A 25,778-nucleotide genomic window follows, 5' to 3' on the forward strand; every position below is an offset into this window, starting at 1 on the left:
TTAGAATGACAGTATCGGGAAAAATCTCGCCAAAATAAATCATGCCACTTATCTACTGCGGTCTTAGATTAAAAGAAAACGACCTCACCCCAATGAATCCCCTATAAATAAGTTCGAACGCAGTCTAGTATAGGACTTTGAAAAATGAAGGTAACATTGTGGCTGGTGGGAGTATTGGCTCTGGCAGGATTAGCCAGAGGATATTATTTGAAACAAGCGGAGGGTGTGACGGAAAATATTCCGATTTTCATTAAAACCCTAAAGGAATTACATAGAGGCCCACCCAAATTGGCTGTGCCCAGAGCCAATGTGAAAACCGAATGGATTACCCAAAAATTGGATCCTTTCGACAGCAAGGAAGAACGAACATGGCAAATGGTAAGTGGATAGGGTGGTATGGAGAATTAGATGGTGGATAATGATTAAACCTTTGGTCTGATCCCCTAGCGTTACATGGTAAACGATGAGTATTTCAAACCAGGCGGTCCCATGTTCATTTATGTTGGCGGTGAATGGGACATTGATCCGAGTGGCATTAGTGGTGGTATTTTTGTGGATTTGGCCAAGGAACATAATGGCATACTTTTCTATACCGAACATCGTTATTATGGTGAAAGTAAACCAACAAAGTAGGCGTATTGAGTTATCCTACAACAAAAAAAAAATGATTCTAAAAATGTCCAAATCTTCTTTGCAGAGATTTGCAATTGGAAAACATGAAGTACTTGCATGTCAAACAGGCCCTGGCTGATCTGGCCCATTTCATTGAGTACAAGCGTGAAACCGTATCGGAATTGGCCAACTCCAAAGTCATAATGGCGGGAGGCTCATATTCCGCCTCCATGGTTGTTTGGTTCAAGAAACTCTATCCTCATCTTTTGAATGGTGGTTGGGCTTCGAGTGCTCCCCTCTTGGCCAAGGTGGATTTCACCGAATACATGGAAGTTGTCGGCAAGGCAATGCGTGTTTTGGGCAGCCAACAGTGTTATGATCGCATACAGAATGGTATTGCCGAATTGGAAGTCATGATCAGGGGTAAAAAATCGGCCCAGGTTAAGGCTATGCTGAAACTATGTAATAATTTCAATACAAATAACGATTTGGACATATGGACAATGTTTAGTAGTTTTGCGTATATTTTTGCCGGTGTGGTGCAATATCAGAGGTATAGTGGAATCTGTTCGGAGATTGGATTTTTATTTAAGTCATGGATTCTCTTCTTTTTCCAGAGGTGATGATGTTCCTGCCTACTGTGATTATTTAATGAGTTTTAAGGATGATGTCACGGCCTTATCGAATTTATGGGTGTGGTATTATGGTTACTATGGAGGATGTGTTGATGCCACATACAATGGTACTTTGGCTTATTACTTGGATACCTCGTACTATTATGAATGGGGTAAGTTGAAACTATTTTATTCACACTATTTGAATAATCAACACACACTTTCCGCGTATTTTGGATAATGTTGATACATTATCCGAAGTATTTGGATAATATGTATATATTATCCATGTTATTTGGATAATGTAGATGCATTTTCACACACCACACCATTTGGATAACGTAGATACATTATCCACACTATTATGATAGAGTACATACATTATCAACACCATTTGAATAACGTAGACACATTATCCACGTTATGTGGATAACTTAGATACATTATCCACACACGTAGACACATTATCCACGTTATGTGGATAACTTAGATACATTATCCACACACGTAGATACATTATCCACGTTATGGGGATAACGTAGATCATTATCCACACTATTTGGATAACGTAGATACATTATCCACGCTATTTGGATAACGTAGATACATTATCCACACTAGTTAGATAATGTAGATACATTATCCACACTAGTTAGATAATGTAGATACATTATCCACACCATTTGGATAACGTAGATACATTATCCACGTTATGTGGATAACGTAGATACATTATCCACGTTATGTGGATAACGTAGATACATTATCCACACAATTTAGATAATGTAGATACATTATCCACACTATCTGGATAGTGTAGATACATTATCCACACCATTTGGATAACGTAGATACATTATCCACGTTATGTGGATAACGTAGATACATTATCCACACAATTTAGATAATGTAGATACATTATCCACACTATCTGGATAGTGTAGATACATTATCCACACTATTTTGATAGTGTTTATACATTATCCACACTATTTTGATAGAGTACATACATTATCAACACCATTTGAATAACGTAGACACATTATTCACGTTATGTGGATAACTTAGATACATTATCCCCACACGTAGATACATTATCCACGTTATTTGGATAACGTAGATACATTATCCACAATGTTTGGACAACGTAGATCATTATCCACACTATTTGGATAACGTAGATACATTATCCACGCTATTTGGATAACGTAGATACATTATCCACACTAGTTAGATAATGTAGATACATTATCCACACCATTTGGATAACGTAGATACATTATCCACGTTATGTGGATAACGTAGATACATTATCCACGTTATGTGGATAACGTAGATACATTATCCACACTATTTGGATAACGTAGATACGTTATCCACACTAGGTAGATAATGTAGATACATTATCCACACACTTTAGATAATGTAGATACATTATCCGCACCATTTAGATAATGTAGATACATTATTCACACTATTTTGATAGAGTAGATACATTATCAACACTATTTGAATAACGTAGATACATTATCCACGTTATGTGGATAACGTAGATACATTATCCACGTTATTTGGATAACGTAGATACATTATCCACGTTATTTGGATAACGTAGATACATTATCCACACTATTTGGATGACGTAGATACATTATCCACGTTATGTGGATAACGTAGATACATTATACACACTATCTGGATAGTGTAGATACATTATCCACACTATTTGTATAACGTAGAATGTATCTACGTTATGTGTATAACGTAGATACATTATCCACACTATTTGGACAACGTAGATACATTATCCACACTACGTTATTCACACCATTTGGATAACGTAGATACATTATCCACACTAGTTAGATAATGTAGATACATTATCCACACACTTTAGATAATGTAGATACATTATCCGCACTATTTAGATAATGTAGATACATTATCCACACTATTTTGATAGAGTAGATACATTATCCACACCATTTGGATAACGTAGATACATTATCCACGTTATGTGGATAACGTAGATACATTATCCACGTTATGTGGATAACGTAGATACATTATCCACACTATTTGGATAACGTAGATACGTTATCCACACTAGGTAGATAATGTAGATACATTATCCACACAATTTAGATAATGTAGATACATTATCCACGTTATGTGGATAACGTAGATACATTATCCACTTTATTTGGATAACGTAGATACATTATCCACGCTATTTGGATAACGTAGATACATTATCCACAATGTTTGGACAACGTAGATCATTATCCACACTATTTGGATAGCGTAGATACATTATCCACGCTATTTGGATAACGTAGATACATTATCCACACTAGTTAGATAATGTAGATACATTATCCACACCATTTGGATAACGTAGATACATTATCCACGTTATGTGGATAACGTAGATACATTATCCACGTTATGTGGATAACGTAGATACATTATCCACGCTATTTGGATAACGTAGATACGTTATCCACACTAGGTAGATAATGTAGATACATTATCCACACAATTTAGATAATGTAGATACATAATCCACGTTACGGGGATAACGTAGATACATTATCCACACTATTTGGAAAACGTAGATACATTATCCACACTATCTGGATAGTGTAGATACATTATCCACACTATTTTGATAGTGTAGATACATTATCCACACTATTTGTATAACGTAGATACATTATCCACGTTATGTGGATAACGTAGATACATTATCCACACTTTTTGGAAAACGTAGATACATTATCCACGTTATGTGTATAACGTAGATACATTATCCACACTATCTGGATAGTGTAGATACATTATCCACATTATTTGGATAACGTAGATACATTATCCACACTATTTGTATAACGTAGATACATTATCCACGTTATGTGGATAACGTAGATACATTATCCACACTATTTGGATAACGTAGATACATTATCCACACTAGTTAGATAATGTAGATACATTATCCACACCATTTGGATAACGTAGATACATTATCCACACTATGTGGATAACGTAGATACATTATCCACACTATTTGGATAACGTAGATTCATTATCCACACTATCTGGATAGTGTAGATACATTATCCACACTATTTGGATAACGTAGATACATTATACACACTATTTGTATAACGTATATACATTATCCACGTTATGTGGATAACATAGATACATTATCCACACTTTTTGGAAAACATAGATACATTATCCACGTTATGTGTATAACGTAGATACATTATCCACACTATCTGGATAGTGTAGATACATTATCCACACTATTTGTATAACCTATATACATTATCCACGTTATGTGGATAACGTAGATACATTATCCACAATATTTGGATAACGTAGATACATTATCCACACTATTTAGATAACGTAGATACATTTTCCACACCTTTTGGATAATGTAGATACATTATCCACACTATTTGGATAACGTAGATAGATTATCCACGTTATTTCAATAACGTAGATACATTATCCACACTATTTGGATAACGTAGATACATTATCCACACTATTTGGATAACGTAGATACATTATCCACACTATCTGGATAGTGTAGATACATTATCCACACTATTTGTATAACGTAGATACATTATCCACAATATTTGGATAACGTAGATACATTATCTACACTATTTGTATAATGTAGATACATTATCCACACTATTTGGATAACGTAGATACATTATCCACACTAGTTAGATAATGTAGATACAGTATCTACACTATTTGGATAATGTAGATACATTATTCACATAATTTGCTACATTATCTACATCCTCCATATCTTTTTGGATATCCGAGATACATTACTAATATTATCCGTTTAATATTTCTTTCACTCCAGCCCGTCCCTGGTACTATCAAACCTGCAACGAATATGGCTGGTATCAGACATCCGGATCGAAGAATCAACCATTTGGTAGCAGTTTTCCGGTGGCCCTCTCCACCGAATTGTGTCGCGATGCTTACGATGCAAGTTATACCGATTCGAAGATACAAGAACTAATCAATGGGACCAATGAATTCTTTGGTGGCATGAAACCGGATGTGGAAAATATTTACATGACCCATGGCGAATTGGATCCATGGAATCCCATGGGACATGGTGTAGCTGAGGGTGCAACCATTATACCCAACGCTTCGCATTGTAATGATTTCGGTTCCATTAGTTCGTCGGATAGTGTAGAGATGCGTCAGTCCAAGGAAAGTTTGACAGAATTGGTGCGTGAATGGTTGAGAGATTAAAGTGTGTGTGAAAGAAAATACGAAAATAAAATGAAGAAAAGAATTTCAAAATTCCAAAGATGAATCATTTCTTTACTTGACTTACAAAATTCCCTAGAATTCATTGAAGATCTGGGAATCCACTGAATGATCCAAATACATATTAATTGAAGCCATGTTCGCCATGTTAGTTTAATTTTATTGGCCACATTAACAACGTGCCGACAATACTAATCGGACATTCGATCATCCTCTCGACAAATTATTATGCATGCCGAAGACGAGGCTACATGTCGATATTTAAAAAACATTTGCAAACAACATTTCAGATTTGCTTTTTTCGGAGGCGATATTTGTGTAACTCTTTAGCGAGATTTATGACAATTTATTGAGCGGAGCCACCAAAAAAAAAAGAGACAACCACGGAGATCCTTTGTCATATTCCCAATTATTCGATTAAATACCAGAAGCTATTTAAATATGCCAGGCATGTTATCAGATCACCCATCAAAGCTGTTGAGAGACAGCGAGAGATAGACAGACGTCTCAAAGAAAAAAAAACGAATTGTGGGAGAGGAGTGGAAAACGTAATTTGTTGTTTTTAAAGATGATTTCACTTAACAAAAATTGCCACATTGGAGATGTTACCGTCTTCGTCGGCCTCAACGCCGGGAAGATAGACAAATGTCAAATGCATGTTTGTGGTTATTCATCGGGATTTATCTTGATCTTACCGGCGCACATACATCAAATGACATTGAAATAAAAATTTGTTTAAATCTTGTCAAAACATGATTTAAAACTTTGCAAATTGTGTTCACACCAGTTAAAACCTTTGGGCACATAGTGGCTTGGCCATCATCGTCATCATCATCATCGATGCAGCAGGGATGGAAATTTGCAATTTATAACAAGAGAACATTTTACAAGATTTTATATTCACAAAAGGATACCAGTTTAAGGACTCCTGCTTAAAGGAGACCCTTTTAAGTTTTTTTTTTATTCATAGAACACCTGTTAAGAACCTTCTGTTCATAGGACATACCTAGAAGACCTCAGGAGAAATGTTGTATCCACAGGAGATCCGTTGAAGATCGGTATTCTGTTCATCGGAGATCTGTTAAAGGTCGTATATCCATAGGAAAACTGTTGTCTATTTATAGAAGACCTACTTAAGGTCTTCTTTTCATAGGAGACCTGCTTTAAGGTATTTTATAAAGAGGAGATATTTTAAGATCTTCTTGAAAGAGAAGACCCTTCAACGGTCTTCTATAAGCAGAAGACTTTTCAAGGTCTTCTATAGACAGAAGACCTTTTAAGGTCTTCTATAGACAGAAGACCTTTTAAGGTCTTCTATAGACAGAAGACCTTTTAAGGTCTTCTATAGACAGAAGACCTTTCAAGGTCTTCTATAGCGAGAAGACCTTTTAAGGTCTTCTATAGCGAGAAGACCTTTTAAGGTCTTCTATAGCGAGAAGACCTTTTAAGGTCTTCTATAGCGAGAAGACCTTTTAAGGTCTTCTATAGCGAGAAGACCTTTTAAGGTCTTCTATAGCGAGAAGACCTTTTAAGGTCTTCTATAGCGAGAAGACCTTTTATGGTCTTCTATATAGAGAAGACTTTTTAAGTTCTTCTATCTTCTGTTGAGACCTTTTTAGGGTCTTCTATAGACAGAAGACCTTTCCATGTCTTCTATGGACAGAATACCTTTCAAGGTCTTCAATAGAGAGAAGACCTTTCAAGGTCTGCTATAGAGATAAGACCTTTCAAGTTCTTCTATCTTCTGTTGAGACGTTTTTAGGGTCTTCTATACCGAGAAGACCTTTCAAGGTCTTCTATAGCGAGAAGACCTTTCAGGGTCTTCTACATAGAGAGAAAAAAACTCTCAAGGTCTTCTATAGACAGAAAAGACCTTTTAAGGTCTTCTATAGCGAGAAGACCTTTTAAGGTCCTCTATAGCGAGAAGACCTTTTAAGGTCTTCTATGGACAGAACACCTTTCAAGGTCTTTCAAGAAGACCTTTTAAGGTCTTCTATAGACAAAACACCATACAATGTCTTCTATGGAGAGAAGAATTTTTAAGGTCTTCTATAGCGAGTAGACCTTTTAAGGTCTTCTATAGCGAGAAGACCTTTTTAGGGTCTTCTACGGCGAGAAGACCTTTTACGGTCTTCTATAGATAGAAGACCTTTCACGGTCATCTATAGATAGAAGGCCTTTCACGGTCTTCTATAGATAGAAGACCTTTCACGGTCTTCTATAGATAGAAGACCTTTTACGGTCTTCTATAGATAGAAGACCTTTCACGGTCATCTATAGATATAAGGCCTTTCACGGTCTTCTATAGATAGAAGACCGTGAAAGGTCTTCTATCTATAGAAGACCGTGAAAGGCCTTATATCTATAGATGACCGTGAAAGGTCTTCTATAGATGAAGACCTTTCACGATCTTCTATAGATAGAAGACCTTTCACGGTCTTCTATGGAGAGAAGACTTTTTAAGGCCTTCAAAAGGTATTTTGCAAATAGAAGACCTGATTGAGTATTCTCCTCTTAGAAAACCATGAAAGAACTTCTCTCTATAGAAGACCTAAACAGGTCTTCTCCCCATAGAAGAACTTGAAAGTCCTATAGACTGAAGACACTCAAGGCCTTCTACCCAGAGAAGACCTTGAAAGGTCTTTTGTCCATAGAAGACCTTAAAAGGTCTTCTGTCCATAGAAGACCTTGAAAGGTCTTCTGTCCATAGAATACCTTGAAAGGACTTCTGTCCATAGACCTCGCAAGGTCTTCTATAGACAGAAGACCCCTCAAGGTCTTCCATAGACAGAGTACCTCTCAAAGTCTTCTCTAGACAAAAGACCTCTCAAGTTCTTTTATAGACAGGAGACCTTTTAAGGTCTTCAATAGGTCAATAGACAGAAGACCTCCCAAGGTCTTCTATGGATAGAATATCTCTCAAGGCATTATATAGACAGAATATCTTTCAGGGTCTTCCATAGACAGAAGACCTTTCAAGGTCTTCTATAGACAAAATGTCATTTTTAGGCATTTTGGAACGGACGACCTCTGAGAGGTGCTTTAATGAGAAAAGAGCCGTTAAAGTACTTTTACAGCCAGAAGACCTTTAAGTACCTTTTATAGCCATAAAAGCCTGTTAGAAATCTTCTACCTTCTCTTGAAGCTTGTGTATCTCATAAAAACATTTTTATCGTCCTCTAAAGACCCAGTTTCCCATCCCTGCCCTCCATACACACTAGGAAGGCGACAAAGATCACCCAGCAATGGAAATATACCTTTGAAAAAAATTCCAAAGAATTATCATCCGTACGACAAGAAGCTAAGAAAGCAACTTTAGCACCACACAACACGTTCGTTGAAAAGAAATTTCGCCCAAGCCAAATGATCAGCTATTGATGATAAGTTAAATGGAGGGACACCTTCAAAAGGCATGATAGAATTTTAAAGAAAATAATTCAAGTGAAATTAAAATAAAAAAAGATTTTTTACAGCACTATCGCTGGAAGGGGTGTTTGGTTTTCAAAGCTAACAGAGATGATTATAATTTTCTCCAAAAAAAAAGGAAAATGACTCTCGACGAAATTCGAAAATTAAAAAAAAATCAGGAGGTCAACGATTTTTCTCTTGACAGTTCAAGGTCAAGAGATAAATCGATGACCTCCTGTTTTTTTTTTCTAATTTTCGACTGTCGTCGAGGGTCATTTGTCGTTCTTTTTTTATTTTTCTGAGAAAATTATAATTATCTCTGTTAAACTCCGAAAACCAAACACCCCTTCTGGCAATACCCTATAATTGGCACAGTAACACCATGTGTATGGCTAGCAAAGTACTCACACGTTTCTTCTCTTTTATTTTTATTTTTTTTTTTTTGTTTTTATACCCTACAACACTATGTGTTGGGGGTATTATAAGTTTGATTGGGCCAGAATTTATGTAACACCTCGAAATATTGGTTTCCCATATAGGAAAGTATATATAGATCTTCCTAGCTCGCCGAGCTGAGTCGATCTAGCTATGTATGTCCGTCTGTCCGTCTGTCCATGTTAATTTGTAATCACTCTACAGGTCGCAATTATGGCCCGATCTTCACGAAGATGGGGCTAGGGTCAGAATAGAACCCTATTTCTTTTGGAGATGATCGCCAAATTTTTAGGGGTTGAAATGGACCAAATACTGAAAAAATGTCGGATTTTGCAGTAGCTATACAGGTCGCAATTATAGACCAATCGACGCGGAACTTCGCATGTAGCTAGAGTTTAGGGCGGGGAAGAAGCCTACCAATTTGGGTGGTCATCGGATAATATTTAGCGGGTAAAATAGACCATATATTTTCTGTTGAAAAAATTCAAAATTTTTCATTAAACCGCGAATATTTTAAATCCCGGCGAAATCACAAAGCCATGACAAGGTTACTCCTGATCTTTACATTGATGTTAACATCCAACAAAACGGATATATAGCAAAAAATGTGCGATATATATGTTTATCAAAGAAGATAGGCTTGAAAAATCTCTTATATGTCGAGAACGGCTGAACTGATTTCGACAGTTCTCATTAATTCAGAATGGCCTCTTGGCAGGAAAGAAGAAACGTCTAAAAAATCGCATAAACATATCTCTCTAAAGATGAAAATATTGATTTTTTAAAAATTTTCTCATATTTTTTCAATTTTGTCATATTTTTGGCATATTTTCATTTTGAATTAAACATTTGGTAATATTTCTACAGCTAACAAAACTAAGTTGTTAGCATGGTACAATGAATTCAAGGTAGGGCAGAACTACCATATGATTTCAATTTTTTCATTTTTCTGGCTTAATATGTCAACTTAATTTGTTTATGTGTGCGTATTCTTTTCAATAATAAAAAATTTTTCAGAAAATATTCAAATTCGGGTGTTTTCAAAATGCTTATTACAACATATGCATCGAAAAAATCTACAGTTTTTGTCGCGAAATAAACCATAAGAGATATATAGAATATGATTTTGAAAAGAAATTTTGAACTATCATTCAGTTTTCGCGGTTTTAAATTATTTATTCAAAATCAATGCAACAAGTTGTTTGATTTTTTATTGTTTTGATAGTAATTCTGACATTACAAGCCAAACAGGTAGACCTCTATACTTGCAATTTTTTCAAAGTTGACCTACCTTCTCTTCATTGTACCATGGTTGTTAGGATATCAGGATATCATATACAGATCGCATTTATGGCCCGATCCTTACGAAATTTTGCATGGAGATAAGATGAGGGTCAGAATAGAAGCCTACTCTTTTTGGAGATGATCGCCATATATTTAGGGGTTGAAATGGACCAAAAAACTGCAAAATTGTCTGCAGATCGTAATTATCGCCCGATCCTCACGCACATTTGAATGGGGGTTACCGGACATTACAAAAGCCAAGCAGTTTTGGATGGCCATCCAAAAATATTCAATGTGCGAAATAGTTTGCCAACTTTTGTAGACAAAATACGAAAATGTCCATTCCAGTGACTTTTTGGAGAATTCACAAATACAGGAAAGACGCACTGCTGACTATTTTGTTAACGCTGATTTCGTTGAAGAATATAGTCAAATGTCTGTATCTCATATAGATGCGTTTCAGTCAAAAACCGATAATAAATGTTAATCTTTTGCCACTTCTGAGAGATTATAGGTCTTTGGGAAATATTGGTTCCAGATCTAGGAAGACCGTTTACGTGCAACATCTACCAATAAATTGGAAATGAGCAAATTAGTTTAAGTTGCTATTATTCGAAAATTAGAGAACGAAACCTGATGGTTTTCTTTAATAATTTGTCACAATATCTTGTGGAATTCTTTCGAGTATCTCGCCTATGTAAACAGTATCGTTTATTATAGTGTTGTAGGGTATTCAACGGTCGGCCCCGCTCGACTGTAGCCTTTGCTTACTTGTTTTTTTTTTTTTTTTTGTCTTTAGATGTTTTTTCTTCTTTTTTCTCCTCACTTTAAAGTTGTTTCCTACACGTAAGACAAGAAGTTAACACCACCCCAATAACATTGATTTAAAGCCGCAACTCGGCAGATTGATAAAAATCTATAGAAAACCAAAGAGTACAGCGACCATAAATAACACTAAACGCTTTTTGTTTTCGTAACCGCGGTACTTCTTCCACCCGCGCCGTTGTGAGAAGAAGAGTTAAGTTGACGATTTTTTGGTAGGAAATGATAAAAACTTCACAGGGCGCAATAAATTCGTAGTTGGCCACAATCCATTTATAATTAGGAAGATTGGCAGTACTTATGTGAGAGCTGAGATAAGACTTGGCGCGAAAATCACAATTTCAAATACGAATACGAAAATTATTTTCTAAGGAATTCAAAGAACATTTTAAAGAGCAGACCTATTTCAGTTTCAGACCTATTTCGGTTTCAGACCTATTCCTTGACCCAATTCCAAATTTAGTACTATTTCGTACATTTCCAAAAACCACCTCCATATCTTAATTTCAGATATCAACAGAGACCTCTATATCATGTTTCAGGATTCCAGCTCTAACCCTTCACCCTTAACCCGACTTAGTACCATTTAGTACTTTTCCTACAATTGTGGTACACTTTTTAAAAACCACCTCCAAATCTTAATCATGTTTCAGGATTCCAGTTCTATACCTTCACCCTTAACCCTATGTAGTACTTTTCCTACAATTGTGGTACACTTTTCAAAAAAAAACACCTCAAAAAACACCAACAGTGACATTCAAATCAAATTTGAGGATTCTAGCCTTATCCCCTCACAAAATATCAAATTCAGTACCATTTAGTACTTTTTGTACAAATATAGGACGCATTTCCTAACCACCGCCGAATCTCGAATACAGAAACCATCAGTTATATTAATATCAAATCCCAGAATTTTATCTCCATCCCTTCAACCAATACCAAATTTAGTATCATTCTGTACTTTTCGTACAATTATAGTACACATTTCTCAAAACCACCTCTATTTGTCGAGGCAATACAGGAACAACGACGAACCTAATACCAAATTTTAAACTTCAAGCACTCTCTATTCACACAATAACAAATTGTACCAAATATAGTACTATTTAGTACATTTCGTACATTTATAGTAAACACCACCTGTTTATAACAAATCTACCACCAACAGGGACCCCAATACAAAATTTGTAAATTCCAGCTTCATCTGTTCACCCCAAAAACAAATTGCTCCAAATTTAGTACCATTTAGTACAGTTCGCACACTTAGTACTCGTTTCCAAGACCAACTTCATATATCAACTCTCCAAAACTGATTCTCATACCAAATTTCAAGTTTTTAGCTCCATCCATTCAAATAATACCAAAGTGAACCATTTTTGAAGTTTAATAGCATTTTAGAACTTTTCGTAACCTTAAATTTCAAATTTCCAAACACCCTTTGGTATATCTATCCTGCACTTCATCAGTGACTCTCGTTGCAAATTTCAGAATTCTAGCTCATTTCGTTTGTCGATTGCAAAGTGTTCAATTTTTAGTACTTTTCGTACTCTTCTAGTATCAATTTCCAAAAACCCTGCTAAGCCCAACTAATTAAATTATTCAATTATTTATTTACTTACTTCTATTATTATTAATATATCATTAATATATTTATTATTAATATATTTATTTATCTACACAGTGATACTTTTCATTTGTCAATATTTGAAAACAACCCTAAATTTTCTAAAGCCATTTAAATAAAAAAAAATTCTCTGTAAAAATCCAAAAAAAAAAAATCGTTCAAAAAATGCAAAAATCCCTTCCAAATCTATCCTTACAAGAGACTGCTGAAAATCGCTTGAATTCTTTGCGGGATCTTATCAAGGATGTGGAACGTTATCGCCAAAGGGCCCTGGCACCAATTGCAACCAATGTCAAAAATGTTCGCAGTGTTATAGGCTCACAACTGAGGGGGGAACCTGGCAACGATTTCAACAATTCCAACAAGAAATGTCAAAAGAGGAAAGCCAATTCTGATGAAGGTTTAAGAGAGAATTGTGACAAATACTATCGAATGCTAAGGCATATCGTTCGGCAGAGTAAATCTGGGGATCCACAACTACATAGGGACAATGTTTTTCATTTTGAAAAAATCGCTGAGAGCTGTAAGAAGTTAAGGAATCATTGGCATATACAGGGGGAAAGAGAAGCCAAGCCAAAACTGCAAACTCCGAATATTGATGTTGAAAAATCGAAAAATCGAAATCGAAGCAATTTATTGAGTAAATTTTATCCCAACAATATGAAATTGGAGGATGTAATAAATGCAAGCGGCAATATTGTTTCTCAAGAAAAAACCAATATTGCTTCCGAAAATGAATCCCGTATTACCTTGGAAAAGATTGAAAAATCCCATTCCAGCAACAATTCGAATAACTTCCAAAGAAATCGCAAATACTTCTTGCAGGAAATTCGCTCAGCCATACACGAGGGACGATCTCAAGATCCCTTGACAAATAAAAACCTAGCTGCAGCGATCAAAGAAGCTCTTGCTGAAAATATACCCTGGTCATTGGTGGAAAATGCTATCAATGAGACGAATCAAATGCAGGTGGGAGAACCCACCTTACATCTCTTACAAATGCAAATTGGTTCTCTCGTTTATGTTATGTGCACCGCAAGAACCCTTGACTTTCCCAGGTTGCTTTCCAACCTTGATCCTCTAATCCAAAAATGTGAAGCTCAATTTGTACCGGTTCTGCAGCATTTTACCCACTGCTGTTGCATTGAAGCCCTTTTGCCGGAAACGGAAAAATATAGAGATTTCACGAAAATCCAGAAACATTTGAAAACCGATGCTTTGCTATTTAGGGTTAATCATGTTGCCATCCTAAATGAGCTCGAGAGAAAAGTCTGCGTCAAGTGTGATCCCAATACGAAGGATTGGACTCTGCAAGCCATGGAAAATCGTGGTTATTCGGTTCTATCTACGTTAGCGGGTTTAAGACCCAGAAAATATATATCCCTGGGTCCTAAATCGGCACGTAATTATAGATGTTTTCTAAATCAATTATCACAAATGCCAGATGTGGAAAGCGTTTGTGATAATGTGATTTGAATGTAATCAAGGATTCACTTAAAATTTCTCGGGGATTGAAAAAAAAAACTGAAACACAATTTTTTTTTAATTAACTGTCAATTACGAAATAGGGTTACAAAATAAGGGCTTCTAAATATTAAATTGTTTGTAAATAAAATGAATTGATGTCAAATTCGCATTCCTGAAGACAGATCTCTTCTCTAGGGAAAATTCCTCACTTTTTTGGGATAGATTTTTTCTAACAACAGTTTTTTTTGTCAATGGGAAGCAAGTCCTCAATTCCTAAAATAGTTATACCCTAAGGATTTTTCTCAGGGTTGACTTTTGCTCCATAGAAAACATTTTCAAGATTTGGGTGCTATTTTTTCAATCAATTTTCCATTTTTGTTGTCAATCCCATGGAACTGATAATATCTTTCCCAATTTTTTAAAGGGTCACAGCTTATTTGTTCGCCCTCCCATTGGTCCAGGTCGTGACTATTATTGTTGTTGTTGTAGCAGCTCGTACTGCTGTGTTCGTTGACTCCTCTCAATTGGGTTCGGCCTCTAAGTCCAGCCTCAAAAATGTTGCAATCTGTACGGGTTGGGTTCACAACGAAGCCGGAGTTAGGTTTGAGTAGGTTTGGACCTGTGCCACAAGCTGGACAGATATTCTGCACATCGCTGTTGATCCGTGCCCAATAGGAATTCAGGCGACTGCACCATCCGGATCTTAATTGAGCCAAAACTACTCGGGGTTTGTCGGGGCAAATCTCATTCTTTGGCTGCGATGGAAGGGGGATGGTCTCCTAGTACAGTATTCACACTATATCCTTCAATAACTTCTGAGACCGCGTTAGAGTGAATAGTATTCAGTCCCGCTTGATAGGCCTGTTGATCTAGGGGCTCTCTCTTATACCTCTGTACCTCTCTCTCTCTCTTCTTCACGTACCTGCGTGGAGTTTGCTTATCCACCAGGTGGTGATTCGGAGACTTGATAACCTTGTTCCTACTTCTAATCTTATCACAGATAGCTGTGGTATGCGCGGACGACTTGAAGAGGCTATCGAATGTAACCCCTAGGACCGGGTGGCCGGAATTACAACACACATTCAAATATAGGCTCATATCCGTAGACCATGTGGTGAAAAGTGTGGCCATCGATTTAGTGGCGGATATCTTTATATTCCTCGCAGTGAAAAAATACCATTGCTGTTGTGGATTTTGAGGTTGAAAGTTGTAAATGTTTTCCCAATGGAAATGTAACCAGGTCTGCATTAAATCTGTCATCCATTTCGCTGATTACAATGGCATGGTAACAAAAACTTAGAATGGTAATACGGACGAACATCTGCATGGTGTATCTAATAAGGCATCGATTTCCTCCTCTTTCAGAGGCTGTGAAAATGGTAAAATCATAGGATGAACCATAATCTATGAGAACTCTCCATGCTAACCCCCTATGAGGTATTCTACAGGTCCTTTTCCAGTGCCTCGATGGTGAAAAACAAGAGAACTCCAAGAAAAAAAACAAGAAATTCCATATGACGTCTTCTTTCACGGGCTGTAACAAAAAGTCTTCTGGAGTGAGTGGGAGGTGGGAATGGCACGGTAATTTAAGAAGTTCAGCGTATTGTGCGAGACTGTATTACTCGCTAGGTAGACGTTTCGCACATCTTCGTTAATAAGTGGTCAATACGAATTGAGGCAACGGCATTATCCTAAACAACGTTATTCGTCTTCATTGGATGAGTTGCGGACTTCAAGGACGGCATTCACACTGTAATTGTTGATGGCATCGGTGACTTCATCAGTATGAATGAAACTTAGACCTGATAGGCTTCTTGATCTAGAGGTTCTCTCTTATAGCGTTGGATCTTTGTCTCTAGATGCCCTTCCTGACACACCTGGATGGGGGAGTTTTATTCGCCATATAATGGTTTGAAGGACTTGCATGATAACATCCAGCTACAGCAACGAAAGCATGTGGTTATGTTGATCTACGGGAAGGATCTTCGCCTCATGATTTAAATGGTCCACTGGAGGCACCGTGCCACAGTTCTCAGGGCAGCATTCTGGTAGGACTGAATGTTCTCTCGACTAAAACTGTTCTATGATACGACTTGTTCCGGTTCTGGTTTAATTCTCAATTGTGGATGTGGACATGGCTGGCATGATCTAAATGGTCCACTGGTGTCATGAGGAGGCACCCTGTCATAGTTTTCAGGACAACATTCTGGTAGGTCTGGATGTTCTTCCAGTAACAATGTTCTTTGACACAAAATGTTCTGGTTTTATCCTCGGCTGTGGATGTGGATATGGCTTGCAATGCTGTTGTGGTACTATTTTGTGGACGGAACCCGTGCTGATGGTTAGCAACTGGATAGCTTCATCCCCAAAACTGATGCTGGTGACAAAACCGAAATTGGCCTATATGATTCGCATTTGCTGGCGTATTTGCCTGGCTTCAATAGCGAGACCTCTCAGCCCATTTTCCTAGCTTCGGAAACGATATGGGTGGCTAGCGACAGTTTGAGGGCTCTTTTCAGGTACTCAAATCCAGGTGTATCCAGTTGTTTCAACACTACTATATCAACTGGGTAGCAACTGTATAGCTTCCTCTGATGCTGTTGAAGGAGTAAAGTCTCAAGAGTCTTTGCTACTAGAGACAAAAGCGAAATCGACCTAAATGATTCGACTTTGCTTACATCCTTTGAAACGATGGCTAGCGACAGGTTGAGAACTTTTCTCGGATACTTAACTCCCAGCGTATCCAGTTGTTTCAACATTGCCATTGAGATTCCGTCTGGGTAGCAAGTGAATATCATCCTCTAATGCTGGGGAGAAGTAAAGCCTCAAGAGTCTTTGCTACTGCCGACAAAAGTGAAATTGGCCTGTATTATTTGTCTTTGTTGGCATTCTTGCCTGGCTTTAGTAGCGGGACGACCTGGATAATTTTCCAGGGACGATTTCGGTGGTACTCAACTCCCGGCATATCCAGTTGTTTCGATATTACTATTGAAATTCCGTCCGGACACAACATCACTCATAGCAAACATTGGTGTTGCCTCCTCGTGGGGAAGATACCTAAAGATGTAGTACTTTTCACTTCACACTATCACACCCGGGGTACTCGACATATTGTCGGTTAAAATATATAGCGCAACATTACCATTGAAATTTCGTCTGGGTAGCAACTGTATAGGTTCCTCCGATGCTGGGTAGGTGTAAATCCTCAAGAGTTTTTGCTACTGGCTACAAAAGCAAGAATGACCGGTATGACTTTCCTGTCTTCAGTGGGGGACCACCCGGCCCATTTCCCAGGCTTCGGTAACGATGTGAGTGGCTAGCGACAAATACAGAACTTTTGACAGGTACTCAACTCCCGGCCATTATTGCTATTTGTTTCAATATTTCCATTGGGATTGTCAGCTGATGCTTCCTCTGCGGGAAAAGATCTGATACGACATAGCACTCATCACTATCTCTCTTGGGGATTTTCAACAAATTCGGATCAATTGACCGTTACATTGTTTACAGCAACTGAGCGACCTATTATTCATCGTCTGCAGGCTCATATTCCGGTCCTCTAAAAACTAACGACCACATAAAAATATATCACGATTAGTAACCAATAAACGGTTTTAACTTCAATCCTTTGAAAAACAAAACTCAATACAATTTTTAACACCTTACCTTACCCTGCTAATACAGAAATTCGCTTAATTTTCCCACACGTAAATCTTGAAATAGTTTAAATTCGCAAGTATTTTCAATATTTCAACAATTTACAAGGCTGGTGAAATTTTCAAATTTTCTTCTGCAAGCATTTCGCAAATACCCTGTGCAAGAAAAAAAAGAATTCTTCTCAAATATTCCCATAATCGGTTTCCAATGTTAAGGCAAAAACAAAAAGGAAAATAAAAACAAAAACCAATTCCACCACAGCCAAGTTGTATCCCTGCCGACACAACCAGTAAACATGTTAAATTTCTTTGTCATCCTCACAGTCTATAAATCAAAGTGTTTGTTCATTTCGCTCTGCTAAATACCTACCACCAACAAATCAACGAGTCGGGCCAGTTAACCAGCCAGTCGACCCAGCAAGACCGACAGTTATGGAGGAAGCCCAAAAGACTCTTATTTTGTCTAAAGTGGTTCTTCTTCTTTTTTTGGTTGTGGTACAATTTAGTTCTGAACAGCAATAACAACAACACACTAAACCAACATTTAAGAAGAAGAGGAAATAATCGTCTAAAATATGTTTTATCTCCCATAGAATGGCATTGTTGCTTTGCCCTGAGATTTTGGTTTCCACTCTACACTTACATGTCTGTTGATGGCTGGTTTCTCATGTCTGTTGCTGGAGAAGAAGCAGAAGAAGTTCGTATGCGAACTTCTGCCCTCTCAGCCTAATTTTAAACGTATCGATTATGTTCACAAGTTTGGCGACATTGTATTGTATGATTGCGGTAACATTAACTCGATGTTGATGATGTATGTTCTGATTTGTGTGTTCTTTTGGGATGTGGGCAAAAAACAAACAAAGCAACGAGAATAAAACGCCAAGGAGGGTGGGAGGAAAAGTTTGGGAAATCGACAAACTTAAGGTAGAGAAGGCTGGGAAAACAGAAAATGTGGCGGCTATATCATTAGATGATTAGAAAAAAGTCCATCTCCATTGACAACATTTGAATACCCTTCACCACTTGCAAAGAATTTGGCTACTTTCAAAAAAAATAAAAACCGTTAAAAATCTTAAAAATACCGAATATAGCCGTTATATTGGGGTCTATACGAAGACGTGAACCTGCATTACAATAATCAAATACGAAACATAAAAAAAATCCGATGAAAAATGTAGCTAAAAAAATAACGAATATAGGGGTATAGCGTAGCCCGACGTCAATGAAGTGGACGGAAGAAAACAGCAACATCAGCAGAAAAGGTTCGAAAAGTAAAGAAGCGACTTGATTAAAATCCGCGTCGCAGTGGTCGAAAACTGGCTCGTGAGCTGAAAATATCGCAGTATTTCATTCGGCAAATATTGAAAAATGAGCTCGGGGTAAGCCATTGAAATTCCAAAAAGTGCAAGAACTTACACACCTTGCCCGAAAGTGGTAAGCTGGTTTGGTTGGTTTTCTCTGATGAGAAAACATTCGTTGTCCAGCAGTTTGTAAACAAACAAAATGATCGTGTTTACTTGCCAAAGAGGTCAGCTGAAAATGTACACCTTCGGTCGGCCACCAGAATTCAAGCGCCGGCCATGGAGATGGTGTGGGCCGCCATAACAGCCGATGGTCACTCTCCGCTCGTATTAATCGACCGTGGCATCAGAATAAATGCCGAATATTATCGCGAAAATATTCTGGAGGGGTATTAAAGCCTTGGGCACGCAAACATTTTGACCGCAGACCTTGGACATTCCAACAGGACTCAGCACCATCGCACTCAGCACCCGCCACCCAGGAATGGTTACCAATTGAGGTTCCTCGCTTAATTTCCAGCGAACAATGGCCAACAAAATCTCCGGATACCAATCCGTTGGACTATTGTGTCTGGAGTATTTTTGAAAGCAAGGTTGGCACTAAAAAATACCAAAGTGTCGATCACCTCAAGCTAGCGCTTCGTCGGGAATGGGCCAAAATACCGAAGAGCAATATTTGGGCAGCGTGTGACGGTTTCATTGGCCGTTCGTGCCAAAGGTGACTAACTCGAACTATATTTTTAAAGTCGTCTGTCTATCCACAAACGCCGACTTTAATGGAGTCTCTCTACATTGACGTTGACTTGAAAAGGGGTCTATCTCCATAGGCGACTTGTAAATAGACGTCGACTCGAAAAGAAGTCAATCTTCACAAATGATTCGAGCATAAACGCAGATTTGAAAGTGGGCTTATCTCCATAAACGTTGTCTTGAAAATAATTCTATATCCACAGACGTAGGCTTAAAACTGAGTATATATCCATAAATGATTCGAGCAGGCACCTAATTCCACAGCCGCATGATTAAAAAGGAGTCTATCTCCATAGAAGTCGCGTTGAAAGGAGTCTATTTTCATAAATGATTCGAGTATCGATCTAGTCTTTCTGATGCCGACTTGAAAATAAATCAATCTTCATAAATGATTCGAGCAGGGAGTACCTTCGATAGACACAGATCTGAAAAGGATCTTATATCCATAGACGCTGACCTCAAAAGAAATCTATATCCATAGACATAGACTTAAAAGGAGTATATATCCATAAATGATTCACACAGGAAGCTAATTCCCTAGACACAGGCTTAAAATGTAGTCTATCTCCATAGGCGCGGACTTAAAAAAGGATTATTTTTCCATAAATGAATCGAGTAGGGATCTACCTCCTTAGACGCAGACTTGAAACGGAATCTATTTAAATAGGCGCCAACTTAACAAGCTGGGGATATACACCTTCTTGGAAAAATTCTATCTCAGACTTGGGAACGCCAGAAGTGCCAACTTGAAAAGAGGTCTACCTTCATAGACGCCGACATGACAAAGTCTAGCTTAGGCGACTTGAAAAGGAGTCTAACCTTCATATACCACCTAAAAAGAGGCGCCGAATTAAAAGAGGGCTTACCTCCATATATGACTTGAAAAATGGTCTATCTTCCTCCACTTGACTTGAAAAGGAGTCTAACCTTCATATACGACCTAAAAAGAAGTCTATTTCCATAGGCCCCGAATTAAAAGGGGGTATATGGAGGATATTCGACTTGTAAAATGGTCTATCTCCATACTTTGACTTGAAAAGGAGTCTATCTTCATAGACGTCTTGAAAGGATGTTTTTATCCATAGAGGACTTCAAAAGAATGTCTATTGAAAAATAAACAAAAAATCATCAACAAACCACTCTTTCAACGCCCCTCGTATGTCGCCCGAAAAACCCCAGCAACAAACCACTCCTCTAACGCCCCTCGTATGTAGCCCGAAAAAACCCCAGTCAAGATGCATTCATTCATTCATCCACTAATGTGTGTCCCCCCTAAAAACTTCTCGGTGTTTTGTCTTGTGTTTAGTAATTGTACGTTTGGTTTTAGAATTTGACTTTCAATATTTCATTGTTTGCTGCTGCTGTTTTTTTTACTGATTCTCATGATTGCTGTTTTTATGGATGTTTTAGTTTTTTGTTTGACTTTCTGTGACCAATCGATTGCAAATTTCCGTTGTTTCATGCTATAGTTATTCGAAATCAATGTTGCGGCGAGGGAAAAAACATAGAAGTCATTTGTTTCGCTTGCCACAATATTTCAAAAAAAAAAGCACACACCATTCGATTTGTATTTTTAGAATGTTTGGTAGATGTTCTTTTTGTGTCGGGGACTTTGTACCATCATCATTCAATGCCAGAAAGTGTGAGAAGATTTTGAAAGGGATTCTTTTTGGAGAGGTTCTTAAGATAAAGATTACTTTTTCAATTGCATTCAACAGGTATGAAGGGATATCAGGATCTCTTAGAAAATTAAAGAATAATAAAGATAAAAATCTTTTCATTGCATCACTTCTCAGACAAGGGTTTAAGGAACTGTTTTCATGTTTGTATTTGCCATTTTTATAGCATACTTTTTAGTGTTATATACTTTGTACTATACTTTTTCATAGCAATATAAATTGATAAATAATTAATATACGCCTAAAATTATGCTCTAAAATCGTAAAAGTAACTTTACATATGGCTCTAAAATGATGTGCTGATTAATAAGTCATATTAGAACCATATTTAAAGTGACCTTATTCACTTTTTTATACTAAGCGCTTTTAGAGGATATTTTTAAGCGCTCCCAACAATGTTGAAACTTGAAAAACGCTATGCTACATAAATCATATACTTTATAATATACTTATATTTACACTCATTCTATAATCAAAGCATTTCGTATAAGCTTCAAATTGTGTGAGAACGCCTAAAAGTATGCTATAAAAATTCGAAAAAAATCACTTTATACATGACTCTAACCTGATGTGTAGTAAAACCCTCAGGGACATATAAAAATGTAATATTGTACTCACCGTATCGGCAGCTGTTAGATTAATACCCAAACCACCTGCCCTTGTGGACAGCAAAAATACGAATATATCCTGACGAGATTGAAAATCTGCTACCATATCGCGTCGAGCTGAGATTTTACTGGAACCATCCAAACGCATGTAACGATGTTTACGATGCCACATGTATTCCTGTAAGAAATAAGAAAAATTAGTTTTAAGTTTCATATTTCTAAGTAAACATGAAATGAAAAGTTTTTTCCGAACTCTAAAAACAGTCAAAGGATTGTGATGGTACAAAAAACCACCACTCAGATGGAATCATAGGCTGATTTTGGCATTAGAAGGTCTCAAAGTACCTTCAGCATGACAATTCGAGCTCTAAAGGTAATTCTTAAAAATCATGTTTCTAGACCTCATTGGATTTGAGCCTTAAAATTACAGCGCCATGTTTTGGAGGCAGCCAACAGCCAAAACACTTGAAAAAATATAAAACTACCGCTCAGGATTGTTATGGTACAAAAAACCACGGACTTACATGCTGACTTTGGCAATAGAAGGGCTTAAAGTACCTTTAGAATGATATTTCGAGCTCTAAAGGAAACTTCTTGAAAATCATGTTTCCAGACCCTATTCGATTGGAGCCGTAAAATTTCAGCGCCAAAAAACTACCGGGCAGATAGAACTAACTACTGTATTATTAAAAAAATGCTCCACATAGAAAGCATTTGTCGGCAGGGGTCGGGTCGTATTATGACGGTTTTCGGTAGACAAAGCCCACAATCTCCAAACCGATACCTAATCATCTTTCAACTGGTTGTGAAGGACTCCTTTCAATTCGTTTTGAAAATCTCCATTCATTTTGTCTTGAAAGACTTCCCTTCTCTTAAAAGACCGTCGCAGGCTCATCGTTCTATACAGGTTCGTTTTAAAAAACTCCCATTGGCACATTTATAAAAACTATCATCTGGTCATCTGTTAAGACTTCCATCGGCATTTAAAGACCGCTACTGCTCGTCTGTAAAGTATACCTTCAGCTCGTCTATAAAGACTCTGTAATACGCGTCTATAAAGATTCCCATCATAATGCTCTCGACTCTTCCTAAAATAATCAATTCTGTACGCTTTAAGACTCCTGTAGTTTGTCTTAAAATCCTTAATCCTTCAGCTAGTCAAAAAACAGTCTTCAAGTCTTTTGAAAAAATATCCTTCAGCTCATAGAAGAATTCAGCCTTCAACTCGTCGGTAAAGAAAACCTTAAGCTTTTCTGAAAGTACAGCTTTCAGATCCTTGGAAAGGGCAGCCTTCAGCTTGTCTGAAAAGACAGCCAACAGATCATCTGAAAAGACTACCTTCAGACAGTCGGCTCTTATATACTCCATTCTGCAAGCCTTAAGACTTCCTTCAGCTCGTCTAAAAACCATCTTCAAGTCTTCAAGCCTTCAGATCTTTGGAAAATGTAGGCTTCAACTAGTCGGTAAAGAAAACCTTCACCTTATCTGAAGGGGCAGCTTTCAATCCCTTGGGAAGGGCAACCTTCAGCTCGTCTGAAAAGACAGCCTTTAGATCGACTGAAAAGACATTCTTCGGATCGTCTGAAAAGATCGTTTGAAAGGGAGTTTTAACTCCTCTGAAAAGAAGCCCTTTAGTTCATCCGAAAAGGAAGCATTCAGTTCATGTTTAAAAACTGTAACAACTCGTCTAAAACGACTCCCTTCAGAACATCTAAAAAGGCCATTTTATCTCATTTACTATAATTTCTACTAGCTCGTCTAAAAGGGTTGTTCTTTACCGTATCTAAAAAGCTCCACTCTAGCACGTCTAAATATCATGACTTCCGATTGTCCGAAACAGAATGCGTTCATAGCTCGCCTATAAAGACTCCATAAGTCTACAAAAGCAAACTTTACAATTCATCCATAAAGATTCCATTCGCCTTGTTTGTAAAACTCCCAAAAAACACTAATTCCAGCACTCAGACTCCCAAAATCTCTTAAAACTTTGTATAGAGTCATTTTCTGTTTCAGTTCGTTTTGTTTCTTCTTACCTCCAATAAATCAATCATTTTGGTCATTTGTGAATAGATCAACACACGATGACCTTCAGCCTTGAGACGGGTCAATAAACTATCTAACACCGATAATTTGCCAGCATCTGATATAAGAGTTTCCTTATCGGGTATTATGATTGAAGACCAACCAAATTTGGGTGTAAGTAATTCCATTCCAGAATTGACAACTTCTAAGCCGTCACGATTTTCACAATGCAGGTGGCGTATGTGAGACCAGGCAGCGGCACGGCTTTCACAACTAAAAATATACAAAAAAAAAGAAATTAAAAAAATGTTCAATGATGAACAAAATTCTCAACTTACTATAAATAACGATTATAGCTATTGACTTTCTGATTCAGCCCATATAGGAAACGAGGCATATCCAATGGTTCACATTGATAGTATTGAGGTAAACGTCTTTTATGTTCAAATTCGGGCAGTAAACGTAAAGGTTCTTTGGAAAGTTTCTTGGTATTATTCGATGAACCACCAGCAGTGTTCATAATCAACTCCGATTCAGCCTCATCAAGCATTTCATTTTTAATTTCAGCTTCTTCAATATTTTGTTTGTATTTGCTACGTATGACACGATGTTCAATGGTCTCTTGCATGTTGCTGGTTTTATAATCGCCAAAGGCATAGATGGAACTTTCTTTGGAGGTCTAGAAAAGAGAGAAATTTTAACGATGATGAAAGAAAAAACAAAATGTTTAGAATCCTACCAATCCCGTAAATATTAGCTGCCTCAAAACACTGTTTTCAAACAGATAGTTTTTATTCAATGGATTCTCCAATGTTGGTTCCAATAACTGAAACCGTGTTGCTTTATAATCTGCTGACCACCATTCTCGTCGATAGGCCAGCAATTGTTGAAATAATACTTTTCGGCGATAATGTTGTAGCAATGTTATCAAACCATTTATGGTCGTGTCTTCCAAATCTTTAGGTGATATATCACAGAGTCGAGTGAAACTAAAGCAGCCTTCATTGGCAACATTTAAGTCTATATAACGTACATAATTCTCATGGGGTTTACGTTGAGTTCGGGGTGACTTTGGTTCTTGGAACAAGGAATGGTGTGAGTAATCAGCTTTGAAAATGGAAAACCTGAAAGGAAATGTTAATTATAAAAGCGGCAATTGGATGTTGGTTGGCACTT

At 37.3% G+C, this 25,778-nt stretch overlaps 2 protein-coding genes across 2 annotated transcripts in view; one reads left to right on the forward strand and one right to left on the reverse strand.

The window, feature by feature from the left end:
- Nucleotides 1-25,778, reverse strand: part of LOC131805791 (chromatin-remodeling ATPase INO80-like) — a gene marked incomplete at its 3' end in the record, with an annotated part of 79,706 nt that overhangs the window by 48,890 nt on the left and 5,038 nt on the right. Inside the window, exons 6-9 of the mRNA XM_059129412.1 lie at nt 25,342-25,726; nt 24,941-25,281; nt 24,614-24,875; nt 22,591-22,758 (exon numbers count right to left, since the gene is read on the reverse strand). Coding sequence (XP_058985395.1) covers nt 22,591-22,758; nt 24,614-24,875; nt 24,941-25,281; nt 25,342-25,726 — 1,156 coding nt within the window. The remainder of the gene's footprint in view (nt 1-22,590; nt 22,759-24,613; nt 24,876-24,940; nt 25,282-25,341; nt 25,727-25,778) is intronic.
- LOC101892134 (putative serine protease K12H4.7) lies at nt 120-5,543 on the forward strand. The gene is made up of 5 exons (XM_059129410.1): nt 120-378; nt 448-629; nt 698-1,165; nt 1,230-1,399; nt 5,128-5,543. Exons 1-5 carry the CDS (start codon nt 145-147, stop codon nt 5,526-5,528), a joined length of 1,455 nt encoding a protein of 484 aa, XP_058985393.1. The 5' UTR covers nt 120-144; the 3' UTR covers nt 5,529-5,543.

The sequence above is a fragment of the Musca domestica genome, unplaced genomic scaffold (assembly GCF_030504385.1).
Source record: "Musca domestica strain aabys unplaced genomic scaffold, Musca_domestica.polishedcontigs.V.1.1 604, whole genome shotgun sequence".
NCBI lineage: Eukaryota > Metazoa > Arthropoda > Insecta > Diptera > Muscidae > Musca > Musca domestica.

Coding starts and splice junctions, on each gene's coding strand:
- LOC101892134 (XM_059129410.1), top strand. CDS start 145: ATGAAGGTAACATTGTGGCTGGTGGGAGTATTGGCTCTGGCAGGATTA. Junction 1,166..1,229: donor GGTGTGGTGCAATATCAGAG/GTATAGTGGAAT, acceptor TTCTTTTTCCAG/AGGTGATGATGTTCCTGCCT. Junction 1,400..5,127: donor CTCGTACTATTATGAATGGG/GTAAGTTGAAAC, acceptor CTTTCACTCCAG/CCCGTCCCTGGTACTATCAA.